Source organism: Trichinella spiralis (assembly GCF_000181795.1).
Source record: "Trichinella spiralis strain ISS 195 chromosome Unknown Scfld9, whole genome shotgun sequence".
Lineage (NCBI taxonomy): Eukaryota > Metazoa > Nematoda > Enoplea > Trichinellida > Trichinellidae > Trichinella > Trichinella spiralis.
The window spans coordinates 6,503,300-6,518,775 of NW_003526948.1; the positions used below are offsets into that span (position 1 = coordinate 6,503,300).

At 31.9% G+C, this 15,476-nt stretch overlaps 4 protein-coding genes across 4 annotated transcripts; 2 read left to right on the top strand and 2 right to left on the bottom strand.

Moving 5' to 3' along the window:
* Positions 1-510: 510 nt before the first annotated feature.
* Tsp_10194 (hypothetical protein) lies at positions 511-1,525 on the bottom strand. The gene is made up of 4 exons (XM_003372386.1): positions 1,507-1,525; positions 961-1,109; positions 810-917; positions 511-633 (listed from the first exon to the last, which is right to left on the bottom strand). Exons 1-4 carry the CDS (start codon positions 1,523-1,525, stop codon positions 511-513), a joined length of 399 nt encoding a protein of 132 aa, XP_003372434.1.
* A 1,404-nt stretch (positions 1,526-2,929) lies between these two features.
* On the bottom strand, positions 2,930-4,533 carry Tsp_10195 (conserved hypothetical protein). The gene is made up of 5 exons (XM_003372387.1): positions 4,280-4,533; positions 3,927-4,220; positions 3,723-3,846; positions 3,218-3,409; positions 2,930-3,175 (listed from the first exon to the last, which is right to left on the bottom strand). The coding sequence occupies exons 1-5, from the start codon at positions 4,531-4,533 to the stop codon at positions 2,930-2,932; spliced, it is 1,110 nt and encodes a 369-aa protein (XP_003372435.1).
* Positions 4,534-5,328: 795 nt separating this feature from the next.
* Tsp_10196 (sodium/potassium-transporting ATPase subunit beta-1-interacting protein 3) lies at positions 5,329-6,859 on the top strand. The gene is made up of 5 exons (XM_003372388.1): positions 5,329-5,597; positions 5,657-5,747; positions 5,815-5,951; positions 6,161-6,287; positions 6,611-6,859. Exons 1-5 carry the CDS (start codon positions 5,329-5,331, stop codon positions 6,857-6,859), a joined length of 873 nt encoding a protein of 290 aa, XP_003372436.1.
* A 4,616-nt stretch (positions 6,860-11,475) lies between these two features.
* Tsp_10197 (conserved hypothetical protein) lies at positions 11,476-12,346 on the top strand. Its single transcript, XM_003372389.1, has 2 exons — positions 11,476-11,857; positions 12,150-12,346. The coding sequence occupies exons 1-2, from the start codon at positions 11,476-11,478 to the stop codon at positions 12,344-12,346; spliced, it is 579 nt and encodes a 192-aa protein (XP_003372437.1).
* Positions 12,347-15,476: the final 3,130 nt, after the last annotated feature.

Genomic DNA, 15,476 nt, shown 5'->3' on the forward strand with positions numbered 1-15,476 from the left:
GATCAGAAACGAGTCGAGCGTTGCGTTTTGGGAAATTTATTTCCCATTTTATAATAAAATTTCATTTTCCAGCAGAAGAATTCAAAGCGATCGTAAAACTATAAAGTGAACATTTCCAATGACCTCGTTTTGCCGGTAAAGCGCAGTTAGTGCTGTTTACTTTGTAAATTATTGACCCCATTTTCTGTTGTTCGCTGAACAACCGGTTCTGAAAACATGTGCACTTTTCTCAAGCGTTCACTTTTCAACACTGGCAGGCTATTTGCTTGCTCAAAGTTCAAAAGTGCAAATTCGAGAAATTCAGTCAGTCAATGGGAGAAAAAAATTTTTTTTTATTCAAATTTCACTTTTCGATAAATTAATACACAGCTATCATCACAGTTGGCAATGTTTGTTGCATTTCACAATTCAAAAAAAAAAAACTGTCATGACACGTGAAAATTATATGGCGTGGAAATTTTCCATTCAAAAATATTCCTGGTGGCCCATTAAAAAGAAAAATTGTTGCCTTCAATACTGAAAGAAAGATACGGGTAGCAATAAAAATCCAGCTAACCGTTTCCCTCTTTCAGTGCTGACGGCGAACAATACAATTTTCTCTTTCCTCCTACTGAAACTGACATCACTGGTAATCTAAAAATCAAAAACAAATTCAACGTTATACATCCATTAAACTGATTACCACCGACGCCGCTGCACAAAACGCGTCACCACTAACTGCAGTTCAAAGCCAAATTCATCATACTGTAGTCATCATCTCAAAAACTCGACCACGGCAAAAAAAAGTTCCCTCTCCATGCCTTCCATACTAAGATTAGAGTACGGGTAGCGTTATAAATCAAGCAACCCATCTCTCTATTCTCAGCATGGACGACACAAATTTCGACGCGCAGTCGAACACAGCACGAAATTTCAATCTGAAATCAAATGACAAAGACAAAGCAAACAACTCAAACCTACGCTAGTAGTGCAACAACTTGCATCAATGACGTAATGCAGTAATGCACAAGGCAATTTCGCTGCTGCATGTCTGCCGAGCTCGTCGTAGTCGAAAAAAACACCAGTGTGGAAAAACTTCAATTCCGGCTTCTTTGCTGTAGACAATTTTCCTAAAATATTCTAGTAAAAAAATGTTACACAAACACTAACATTTTCTTTTTAATCTAAAAAAAAAAATTTTTTTTCTAAAAATAACTAGTTTAACTTTTATCGATCAAAGCATATTTAATCATGCTGAATGCAGATAAGTTTCACATGAACACATTTAATATTCATGGAATAAGCTATTTCCATTGAACGTGGGAAATAAGCTGAAGAAAAATTAAATTTTTCCATTTTTCTACTTTCCCATAGCGCACCAGTAAAAAACTAGCTTTCACTGAACTGTTCTTTTGAGCTATTAACTTTACTTACATGAAATATTAAAAAAAAATGTGCGAAAACAATACCAAAAGGTAATTTCCGCTTAAGGATTCACACAACCTGAACAACTGTAATAACAATTACCTAACAGCTTCACTGGCATCCACTGCTCGAAGGTACACTACAGTAGATCTATGAAACGAACGAACGGCGGCGAGAGAAAGCGAGAGCAAGAGCGAGAAAGAGAAGAAGCAACCGATCACGGCGAGAGACGAGCTAGAACTGACAAGCGGCGCAAGGACGCCACTGACCGATTACTTTCTACAGTAAGAAGATAAATCTTGATTAAACTTTTTTTGTAGGTCAAAAAGTGATAAGAATGACGAAGTTTATTGTGTAAATAGAAAATAACATTATAAAATTGATGAAATTTTATTTTTAATAAATTGTACATGCAAATTAAATTGTAATTTTTTAATATATTTTAGCTCATTGACAAATAACAAATATTTTGCATATGTTTCATATGAGACTTTAATATGTGAATTATAACAAATTCAGTCATTGCTGAATGGTACCACAAGGAAATGTATTAAAAATTAAGAAATTTTGCAATTATAATTTTATTATTAAATTTAATAAAGGTGTTCTGCGTAGTCGTTTAAAATGTTGGGTTTACTGTAGCATTGTTATTAAAAATTGATTGAAGAAATAGTTTCATGAAGTTTTGCTTATATTTGGCTTGATGATATCTGTTTTAAAAGCTGAAGCATAGTAATTCAAACTCAAAACTACATTTATTATTGAAAAATAAATATGACTGACGAGGAAGTTTCAAAGTGAAACGTATCGTCAGTTAGAATGAATACATAAAGTCGTTAGACTGTTGTTTTGATTATCTGTAAAAAATACTAAAAGAAAGTTAAAAATAAAGTGTCTTCTGATTTTTGTGAGCATTGGATCATGTTTACAATGTTTCATAAGTTTCACCGAAAAAAAGTACGTTTTTTTTCTTGTTAGTTTCTGTTAATTTCTTTTTTCCATTATCAATGTGCTGTAATAGTTGAACACTTCAAGTGCACTTCAGAAATAAACTATATTTAAATAATTAACAATTATTATCGTAAAAGTTTCTCTATTTTCATTTCGATACGTACATATTTTCGCGTTGTTCCAAGATTTATTGACTTCATTTGACCTGAACGGTAATATTTCATCAGGTGAAAACTCATTCGAAATTTGAAGTGTTTGCTTTATTTGCATTTTATTCATACTAAACTATAAAGCAGTAAATTCATCTGCTGGTCAGCGTGAAAGCATATGCTTGAACGGAGCAAGTATGCTTACAGGCGGCAGACAAAACAACGCTAATAACAAATGAAAACAGTATTTAAAGGCGGGAGTTAAATGTAAAATGAGTGCACAATTTCTGATTGATGTACATTGTTTGTGAATAAAATTTCCAACATTGGATAATTGCATTAAATGAGAAATATTGTCTGCTCGGTGAATAAAAATGTGGATAAAAGTTTTCAAATTATAAGCGGAATATGCAAACGAAATATATTCACAGATGTTTTATCAATTCTACTAATTCTTTTGCTGAGATTTCACTCTTTGTTTTGGAGGAAACTTTATCTACAAACTTGAGGAGCACCAATCGGTTGTGCTCCAATGTACTGATACTGTGAACTAAATAAACTGCAGATCGCAAATTGACCGGCAACGATTTCTCAAATGCAGTGACTTTGAATGCAAATGTCGTCGCTTCTTCTTTCTCTCCTTTTTTTTTATTCAACACATTTACCAGAAACTAAAAATGAATCAAAAATAACAAAGGGAAAAAAAGATTTACAAAAAATGAACATGCTGTTTGATGCTTCATATTCTCTTGTTCTTTCGTTATGCCCAAATCAATCACGGTAGACTCTAACTGAGAATCTTGGATTGCGTTACCATTCTTTGAAGAACATATCTGTTGTTTATCGAAATCTTCAGCACTTTCACATTGACATAAATGAATAACCGGTATATAGGTTTTCCATTTCTATTTTTGACAGACAAACATGTAAGTAAATGTTTGAAAATATATTCAATTTCAATATATGCGTTATTTGACTTGTTTCCAAGCATTATGAAAAGTTTTATTGCAGTTTATAATTGTTTTTAGTGATAATTAACGATTAGAAGAAGCACAATTGTTCAATACACTTACAATTTTATTACACCACCACAAACGCATTATAAGCTGAGATGAATTAACTCAATGAATAATTGAATTATTGGTGTTACTACGATTAAGATTATTTTGCAAATGTTCGAGAAATTTACGCTGAACAAATAATAAGAAATGAAAAAACCTTCGCAGCTTGCATTTCTGCTTTATTCAATACTGATAGGGTTTGTGATCGAAATTTAAATGCTCCCCGTTGTTTGGCGGGATCAACTTCTACTTTGTTACGCTTTGCAAACTCCATAAAATATCTAAACAGTGAAGTATTAAACAAGCAAGCATTAATTTGCATTATTGTCAAATAGTAATTTACAAAACTGTTATGACTTACTTGAAATGTTCCATGATCTTTTCTACCATAGCGGTATTATTAATTATTCTTAAAAGCGCCGGATGCACTTTTAAAGATCTGTTTTCGAAACAAATTTCCGCAAAATCTTTTCCATATATAATAATAAAGTATTCGCATACTACCTGGAAAATGCACACTGATGTACATGGAGTAAATTTGAAAACAAAACAAATGCAAATTACGGCAAATTCAGGAGCAAAACATGATAAACGTGGACAAACCCACAAAAAATTTATGACAAGTTCTTCTAAATCTCCTTCTAGATCTTCCCTCCTGAAAAAGGAATATTATTCAGCTGTTCAAAAAATTAAAATAGCAACAAAAAAACGAACGATGTGTTCTGGATCAAATCCGCTTTTTTTAGAAACATTTTACAGAGAACATGGACTATCTGAAATACTTGAATAGCATGTTCCATAAATGCTAAATTTTCGATGCAATGAGGAAGACCTTTAAAATCTTTTTTTAATACATTTCCTTCACTGTTGGATTTTTGCTGTTGGATATTTTGACACCAGCGTTTTTCTAGCTGCTCCAAACGAGTCATTGCATTTTCAACGTAGGTCTTTATATTGATGCAATCCATTTTTGTGGACATTTCATGTTCCTGAAATCATTTCGAGCAGTCATCATCAATTTACAATTTAAAATCATGCTGTTGTAAAAATAAGCACGCCAGCTATAAATTATGAATAAAATTTATAGCTAAATGATGTTTTTTTTGCAATATATTTGTCAAAAATAGTTTTCCACACAATGGATTCGTCAACTATATGCCAATGTCTGAAAAATGTGAATATGCACTTCGAAATGGCCATATAGCCTTTGAGCATAGTTTCATAAAATTACCATAAATACTAAGATGATCATTGTTTACCAATGTGACGTTGCTAATTATCATAATGAACGGGAAAAAATTTAGATACTCATACGCGTTTCAGCACTATTCGATGTAGGGAAATTTGCAAATATTTTCACATCTTATTTAAATATTCATCTCACAATATCTGAATAATTTGAATTTCTATATTTTGAATTTTATATGTGAAGTTGATAGAAATATTTCTTTGTCATATTCTTCATAACTGCGTTAAATGGCTTCTTTTATAAAATTATTTTCTTTTTAATAAACATGTTAAAATTTCATTTTGATGCAGAAAATTGTTACTTTTCTAAAGCTATGCAAATTATTGTTCTCGTTGTGGTTATGAAAATTTTACAATTTCAAGGTCAAGCTTTCAGCAGTTTGCACCGAAAGAATAATGCAACACCGGCTTTGCAACTTTGGTTTCTCCTTCCCACTGTGATCAAGTTTAAAATTTTTTATTTAAATATCTATTATTTTATTTTTTTTAATGTTTGATTTTAGAAACTGTTTACCATGTTCTCTTTAACAGTTGATTATGATAAACTTGAAAACGGTTTGAAAGTGACTGCTTCGCGCGCTGCTTCAGCAGCTAGCAAACGAGCTGAAGAAGTTCGATTAGCCCAAAATGACATTGCCGCACTGTTGGCACAGAAGCGTGTGGAAAAAGCTAAAATGTTAGCTGAAAATTCGATTCTGCAAGAATATTACCATGAAATATTCAATTTAGTAGAGGTCATGTGTCTCACATTATTGGAACACATTGATGAATTTCGAAACGACGAGTAAGTTTTTTATTTAAAAAAAGCACATTCATTTTGGACAGATTTTATGACTATTGCAGAGATATACGTACAAAAGTTCGTGTAGAACAAGCAGTTCACAGTTTGATATGGGCAACGCCCCGTATGATTCACGAATTACCATCGTTGAAAGTGAGCTTCTTTGAACGCGTTGCTTTGTTTTGATTATTTTGATCGTTGGAAAAAACTGAAATTTCAGATTGTTGCAGAACAAATGCTTCTCCGATTTGGAAAACAGTATTTTGATGTGTGCTTGTCGAACAAATCAAACAAAGTCAATGAAATAATGGTATGCCGACTGGCTCCATCAACGTTTAAAAGTACTACCTTAATTAGGTAATCATTCTTGGACGGAACTTGGCCACTTTGGAAGCACAAGTTAAACTTGTTGACTTTTTTGCTTAATTTTTAAATGCCAAACCCTGTGCAGATTATGCAGAAATAAAAATACTGCAGCATGAGGAAAAAATTATCTACGTGTATCATTGATCTACGTTGATCTGCATGCATTTTATGTGAAAAGAGTTTTGAAATTTTATTTGTAGATATTTGGCGGAGATAGCAAGAATTCGAAATATACCATTCGATCCAGATAAAAGCTTGCTAAAAGATGATGAAAAGGAATTTTCAGATAGTTTTTTATTAGATTTTACCAAATTACAATCCGAGAAGGTAAATTCATGATATTTCATATTGGATTTTTTAAATAATTTGAATCTAGCAATTTAAATGCAACTGTGATTTTGATTTAACGTTGAGTTAGTTGGATATTTTAAATTAACAGGAATTTCGATTGTATATACCTTTGTGGTCTTTGGTACGCATGCCAGAAGACGGTATAGAATTGAGTAAGAAAGAAAGAATAAGGAGAGATTTTGCAGAAAAGCACCTTTTCCCGCTAATGCGAAAATCTGCAGTTGACAAAGAATTTTTTAAACAAGCAAGCATGCTTTTCGTTTTATCTTTACATTTGATTTATTGGTAAGTTCTTTTAGTATGAATTGCTTGTAAAGCAAGAGCCATTGTTGAATGAAGAGTATAACAAAAATCCTGCTGATATTTTGCATGTAATTTGCACAACAATTTTACACTACACCGATTCATTTGTTTTTAATCCAAACTATGGCGCTTTTGACGACACTCCCAGAATTCAAAGAAGGCCTGATAAAAGAATCCGTATCGTTGAAACTCAGGAGCACAGAATCCTTTTAAAGCATTTTAGAAATATGCTAAGGAGACGTTGAGCAATTTTTAATCTTCTACTTAACCAATAATCTCATATTAGCATTATATTTATCATATATTGTTTCGAGTATTGTTTTACAGTTGTTTCACACATAAATGTAATGTTCATTTGTGTTACTGTTGCCGACAGCATGTACGCAATACACTGATTAGCATATTTCAAAGTTATGCGATATTACCATTGCTGTTCTATGTATTTTATATCTGAGCACTGCTGCAAAATAAAATGTGAATTTTGCGTTCGTAATTTGTCGTTTACATTTTATAAACAACCACAGAAAATGATACTTTTCAAATAATGTACTATACAAATGCTAATTGTATCAAAACTCCTAGAAAACTTTTTGCAAAAATTATTTTATAACATGATAATACGTAAAATACGAATAAGTAATGCTAAGATTGCAATAAATTTTAATTGAATTTTAATGCAAACTTTTTTGAAAACTGAAAATTTACAGTTTGCATTTTCATTGTATTACAATTTTCCTGCATAAAGACTAAAGTTGCATTTCGATAAAAAATATTACATTAATCATTAAATTTTCTGTTTAGAGAAAAAGCATAATTTTAGAACAGCAATTAATATTTATGGACATTGTGAGATGGTTTTATTAAATTTTGAAAAAGCATTTATTTTCAGCGTTTTACCAAAAAGCTTTGCATGATCAATGGCTTTATTTGAGATGTAGTCAGAATTGAGAAAAGTGTTTTTTCAGCTATCTTGAATTGCACATCTCTACAATGGTAAGTGAATCGTTTTTTATGAGTTGAAAGCAATTCAAAATTTTTCATCTAATGATGCATGAAAGAAATGCAATTTCATTTCAGTAAATCGTTTTCTGATGGGCATTGTGCAACATGCAAACACGGCTAAATGTTCACTAAGAGCAATAGATTTGAAAAAGAGGTTGTCATTTGATGCATGTTGTCATTAATATCAAAGTTCAGCAATTATTTCAATTACATTAAAAAGAAATTGATTAACGTTCAACATGAATGCATTTGAGTTTTTGATTATTTATTGCTGGAAACTAATTATTCAATGTTTTGTAATAATTTGAAATGCATTATGCATTTTTGTATTCAGCACTGACAAGTTTTATACAATGTATAATAGTACCTTTTATTTTATTGCATTAATCAAATGGAATGATTCTTCCTCTACTTATAGATGTAATTAAATTTTTAATCTTGCATTGCAATATTCAATAGCAAAATCTAACGTATTTCAACTTTCAACTACATATCATGGTTTTTTAATTAATAAATGAAAAAAAAATCAAATTTAACTATATTTTAAGTATATGTGCTTTCAGTAAAAGTTTTCAGTTGTAAAAGAACGAAAGCATTTTTGAATAAATATTTACTGAAAATAAAATACACAATAAATAAAAAGTATAAAATAGATGTGTCCTTGTTTCATTGCATCGTTTAATAATATTATAAAGACAGTTTAATTAAAAATTGAAAATTCTGTCAATCTCATTGATTTGAAGTGTTTATTCGGTTTGATCTTTAATCCAACGTATCAGTGCAGTATTTCGTCCAAGAGATAAATGGATATATTTCAACTTGCCCTCAGATTATGTTGCATTTTAAATATTATTGAAATATGTGTGGTTTGTCTAAATACATTTAAATCTTGACAGCTTTAAGTGAAATATTAAGTGCAATTCAAGCGAACTGCTTTTGAGCAGTGTAATATTGCTTGTCACAACATATTTTTGTTTAGCTTCATTTCAACACTAACAAATGATAAGTGACAGAAAAGTTTGGTGCATAATTATTTGCTAAATTTCAAGAAATGAAATGATTTATCATGGATATTGATCACAGATTTTCTTTTCGAATGGCACGATTTTTCTCGAACATTGCTTGAAATCTTTCATCGCATTATTTTTCTTCTTCATATTTGTCATGAAAAAAAATATATATAAAAATTGCAAATCATTGACATCATTTTTCATTGATATAAAATCAACATAAAGCTGTCAATGATTTGAAGTTCAAAAACCTTTATTTTAATTTCCTAATATATGAAAAATGTTAAGAAAAAAATCAACAGTTTCCTTAAATGTGAAAAGCAATAACGGAAATGAATTGGCAAAACAATCATCATCATGAATGATACGAAATAAATCACAATTCATAAAACTTCAGTCATGCTTGTCATTATCATCATCATCATTTATTTTTCTAATAAAAATATTGCTTATTGTATATTTTATTGACTAAAAAGACAATGGAGAATAATTATTTGTCAACCACTATTCAAAGAGAGGGAAAGAGAGAAAGAGAGAGACGTAAAATTCAAAAAGAATTTGCATATTCAATGCATATTCTGATACAATCAGTTAAATATTAGATGAAACAAAAATTTGCATAAAGTATAGAATAATCCATTCAGTATGGAATATGATAATTGGAATTGATAGCATGTTGTTCAACTGAAATTATTCAGAGAGGTCGATTGTTGACATTGGATGGAGGAAGAAAAGAAATATGATTATTGAAAAAGAATAAATTTATAAATTTTGAAAGTAGGTTTTGTTGGCATGTTCTTTTTTTGAAGATTAATTAATTAAGGTGTAATTAATTAAAGCGGAGATATAAACAAGCGATGAATTGCAAGTTCGCTTGCAATTTGTTTGAACAAACTGCTGCTTTCTATAACTGTAAGTAGAAATTTTTGCAGTCATTAATTGTCTCTGTCCGCTTTCTTGTTAAGAGCAGAAGCAACTGTTTTTGATTTTCATAATTGATTTGTTCTACCTGGGCTTGTTCTTTTTCGAAAATGCTTTTCAATATTCGAAAGATTCCCCTTACAAAGCAGAGCCTGGAAAATCAGGGCCGCAGTTGTTTGCAATTTGTTTGCTACATTTATTTGACGCTGAATAATTGAAAAAGAAAAAATTATTTTTTTGGTGTTTTGTTAATTTAAAATTTTCTGTTTCCAGTTTATACATACATACATATGTATATACATATATAATTATCGTTTTTATAAATCAACTCAACATGCTGTCATTCATCAGCTTCTTTCTTTCTTCAACATTCCATCATTGATTGGCGCTCTTGACTGCCTTGCAATATCGTAAACACAGTTTTCATTACAGTGCCCCTTTTCCAATGAATAAGAAGGTAAGCTTTCTTCTTCTGGTAGGCTATTGAACGTGAAAATAAAATGAATGCATGCTAGTAGTGAGATTGTATTTCATTTATAAAATGGGAACTGTTTAAATTTCAAAAAACAGATAAACAAAAGCAGTAAATAAATAGGCTGTAAAAATAGCGCGATAAAATAAATAACTTTTTCATTAACCCAATCATTGTGGACAATAAATTTATCCAGGAGGATCAATTTCAACCAGAATGTTTACTTGAATGAAATACTTTTGAAATGCATATCCCAGTTGAAATGATGCGGAAAAGACGATTAAGCAGAATTATGATATTAATTTCTGGAAGAATTGCAATAGAAGAACGTTGAACAAGCGCGAAATGTTGAACGGAAGAAGACAAGCAATTGCAATGGCAATTCGTTTTTCATTCCCAACTCAGTTTCAATTGACAGATTTTCGGCAGGTTGCAAGGCGACAAAAATGCATGCTCACCCTCCAGTAACGTTGTCGTCGTCGTCATTTTACTGACAATCTCATTCCTGTCAGCGGTATTGCTTGTCAGAGTTGTGTTCTCTTTTTCTTTTGCCAATTTTCGAATTGATTCTTTTAAAATTTGCTTCATTTCCCCCCCCCCCCCCCCCATTATTCGCTCGTGTCACTGATTCGTTCCGTAAGTTTCCTCGTAATTTGCATTTTTTCCCAAGCCACGCCCACCAAATCCGACCGATGCTTGTTGGGTAGTTGGATTGATAATGGCGACAGTGGCGGCGCTTTAAGCCGCCCAATCACAATAAGCGACAAGCAACAGTGCGTTTTGCAAAAATAAGCTTGTCGCTGCTGCTGCTGCTGCTGTTGTCGACGGCGTTTGTCCACTGAAAAGTCTCTTCTGTGCTAGACTTATTTTTTTCATAAATCCCTCTCAGACGTAAATTTTCTTTCCCCATTTTTCTTTATTTGTAATTTTTCAGATTTCTAATAGTAATCTTGAACAGTGGGTAAATTAAAAAGCTAGAAAGAAATCGAAAAGATCACCAAGAGATAGTATTACAGCTTCGAGCTTGGGAAACAGGGAAAGTGAATCATTGAGTCATTTGTGTGAGTCAGTGAGTGAGTAAGTAAGTGAGTGAGTGAGTGAGTGAGTGAGTTAGTGAAGAAAGAGCCAACGAGAGAATTAAATAGAAAGAAATAAGAAAAGACGGGGCCAACAAGCAAGCAAGCAAGCAAGCAGCTGAAAACGGAGAGTCCCTTGTGGGTGTGCGTGTAGAATAAGCATCATGCATGAGACACCATCTACGACCTAAACAACTGTTGTCATACACAGCGGATGAATAGCAACGGCAACAACAGCTGGTTACGTGCTGAGAAGTGGCTTGTGAACTTTTGCTCGTTTTTTCTCATTAATCTGCTACAAATTAACAGTAATCCACTGGGCCGTTGACCTTAAACACTTTTCGTAACCGAAAAGCCGGCGGGGCGACCCAGCAGTCGTCATGCCGACCTGGACAAAGCCGAATTTGGTGACAGATGCTGAAAAAGCAGGTCGAGAATCGACCGTCACCTCAACACCGACCAACAACAGCGCTGCATCAAATGGTGAAAATTTGAGCGAAGATAGTTGCGTATATTTAGTAGACCAGCGACGCCGAAGCAGCAGTGCTAGCCCAAGAAGTACACTGATACCATTTGATCTACAACCTGTAGCTAGTGATTCTCACACACCGGCCTCGCCGACGGTCACTTTTGCTTCGAAGGCAAATTTTTGCTGGTCAACAAGAACAAAATTGGAAAAGTGTTTAGTTTGCACTTTATTGCTGATGATCTTTTCAATCGGTGCGCTGCTTCTCCTACTGCTCACCAGCAGCAATGCTAGAGGTAAGTTTCAGTTCGACTTTTGTTTCTAATTTGTCCTTCTCCAATCGATAAATGCATAAATCATCCAAATGAAAATAGTAATTCAATTTCACTTTATACTAATTTTCCGAAACACCTATTCATTATCCTTTCAACAAAGTGCTACTCTGGTCAATTGTTTGATTCCAATTACAACAGTTGAATCCAAATCTGCTAAATCCCATCGACAACACCGGTACTAACGGTGCCGATGCACAGGAAAATGCGGGTTGCTTTTCCAATTTGACCATTATTGATCTTTTCTTAATTACAGTACTATTGAATGGTGTTCGGTTGGAAACGGAACCGCTTGTTCGCCTTTTTCATGCGTATTCTCGAAATAAAAATCGAACTCACTTTCGATCAATATGGCTAACTGAGAAATTGGCCACTCCTCCAAACATGAACCGGGAAATTGCTTCTTGTTTTTTTTTCTTTTCTCTTTTTCATTTTGATCCTCAAAATCTGTAGCCTTTCAACTTGCTTTTTTTTTCTATTATCATTTTTACGAGAAGTTTACAAAAATAAGAACTCCGTTGCTTTGTTTTTTTTCTTCAATTTTTTCTCATACAAGTTTGAAGAAGAAAAAAAAATTCAATTTTCCTTAAGCGAATGATCAAGCATAACAGGGGGACTTTTTGAACAACGGCAAAAGTGAAATAAATTGTGCATGGTTTTTCTCAAAGAAACAAATCACCCATTGCTCCGTTTGAAAAATTCAGTAAAGATGCGGAAGTCAGCCGTTGATGGAAATGAGAAAATGTCTGATGTTCTATACTCTCAGACAAGTTGTTTTTTTTTGAACTTAAACATATATATATATATATTAAAACTAACTTTTACATTTTAAACACGAATAAATCGAATTGATAATTTCTTATTCTAATTAAATCTTAAAACATTTTTCATATGTTTTATATTCTTTTATTTAAAAATACATACTACAGCACACACACACATACGTATGTATAGTGCGTAATTTAGTTATTTTAGTCTATTCAGGATATCATAATTTTGATTTCATTTATTCTATTTCAATTGCAGATAAATATTGTAAAAAAATAAAAATGGACGACATATTTTTTTCAAATTTAACAACACTTTAGTGATGTGATACATTCCAACGATGCGCGTGTAATTTGCCATTCGTATTAGCAGTAATGAGGCGAGCATAAATAATACTTTTTTTTCATTTTTTTCCACCTCATCTTCCACGAACTGCTTAAATATTAATGCCATTCAAACCAGACCTTGAGAAAAAAAAAGAAACGAACGCTTCGAATAAAATTTAAGGAAATTTTCCGCTTAAAATGAAAAAGTTCGCTGGAAATGCTTTGAATAATTTTCAAAGAAATATTGATATTACATTTGAAGAACTAATTTATCTTTCGTTGTTCGAATTAATATAGGGAGATGTTTTTTTCTAATTTTTTTTAATTAATTAGTAATTCGTTTCAAATGGTAAGAATACTAGACAGCAGTTGCTTCGCTTTGATTAACATCTCGCATGTAAAAATATTTTGCCTAGAAGTAATACTTTAAACGCTTTTGATGTACAGGTGAATTTTTTCTTCACAAAAGCTAATTATGCATTTTTTAATATAATTTTATTATAGAAACATTCAAAATTCTCACAATTGCTTGCTGTCAATGTTGCCCAAATTCTCATCTTCTTGCTTTAACTATGCCTGTTAACGTCATTTGTAATTAATATAAAATAGTTTCTGTTCATGGGACGTAAATTTTTTTTATCATTTTTTCTTGTTAATAATGCTAGTCATAATGCTACTGGAAAGAAACGAATCCTATTCATAATGCGGAACTCGTTTTAGCCAATTACCACTCCCACGCTTACAGACTAGTTCAAGGGTTGGGTCTTAATCATTTTTAGGCAACAGTAATTTAGGTCTTACGTCGAATCTTACGATTGGAATCAATTTTTCCAGGGCATGCTTGTTAGCCACGTGTAAAAACCACGTCTTTGATAAATTTGGCCACCATAATAGAGGGCAATTTCCTGATTGAATAAGTGAAAAAATTAATTTGCTGTGCTTAAACATTACAATTTTCATAACCTGTGACCTATTAGCTTAAACTATTGTTTTTATCCTATCATGGCCTAGTTTCAGTGCAATATATATATATATATATATGCATACGACAACGTCATAAGTGAGCATTTATTTCACAAATTTAATTTCGAATGAAAATAAAATATTGAAATATTAAACTAGCCTATAGCTGAATTAGAGCGTCATGAAATTAGTTAGTATCTACTAAATAAAATGTATATATATATATATATATACAATTGTTTCACTTTGCTTTTAATATTTTGTCAGTAGTTTGCGTTGCACTTCACTACAGGCTAAAGCAGTAGATGTTCGTCATATTTTTTGTGTCATAATCGAACTTTACATATCGAATCAGCATTCTTCAGTTATGCTGTAAAACACCAAAGGCCCAATGGGTTTATTAATTCAATATGCCATTTTTGATTGAAAAATAAGTTTCCAATTTTTCACTGATTGCTGTTGTCAAACTGATTGATTATGACACTTAGCTAACGGTGGATTTGCTAGTTTTTGGAATTTGTCAATGGACTTTTTACTATATCATGAAGGGAACAATGTATCTACAATTTGTGATTTTTGTAATCTACTGTTACCAGACTTCCTTTTGGTCAACTTTTCATAATCTATCACTAATCAAGTTCACAATTCACATTTCACTATGTATTGAAAATTTTCTCTCGTTACTTATAATGCTAACAAAAAGATTTATTCTGACACATGCATATTACTTTTAATGTCATACTGTCATACAAGCTGAAAGTAAAACAGTCACTGTCATAGTTATTGAAATGCGCATGTTTAAAAAAATATTCTCCAAAGTTTACCACGAGGCTTGAAAACTGATAAAACTGCACCATAAATTATTATTTTTAAACAACTGTCTGCAAATTTCATTTCAGCCTCCAAAACATGGGCATTGAAATAATTAACATTCAGTCTGTTGAAATTTGAACACTAGAATTACGAACATTTATAAAATCGGCGTGTCTCAGACTAATTAAGCAAGATTTGATCATTTTAAACTCCATTTGTTTTCTTCGATTGGGAAATAATTTTTCATTGTCAATGCTCAGACATGTAAAACAATTTTATTTTTTAAGCTGCCCAAGTAGTTTGCATTGTTTTACACGGGCCTTGGTGGCTGTTTTCCAAGAAAAATTTCCGATCTCATCTTTCTTTTACACTGAATATTTTGCACGAAATAACACATGGCAACAAATGATATTTTGATGTTTTTTTTGTCAAGTTTAAATTTCAAAATTATCAAGAAAATATTTTCATAAAAACTGAAATACTGCATCCAAATGAAAATTTAATTTTTAACCATCAAAAAATAAGTTGCTCTCTTCAAATGCTGCTTTTGAATATTGTAAGATGAGAAAATTTGCAAACAGTAAACGTTCCCTTCATTCTGCTTGCTTGCACAGTGTTTGTATTGCTCAGGGTAATTTTTTTGCTGAACTTCATAATGGAAATCTGAATTTCTCTTCCTCATTCTGATATGTCGTCTCTTTTGGGAAAAAGCT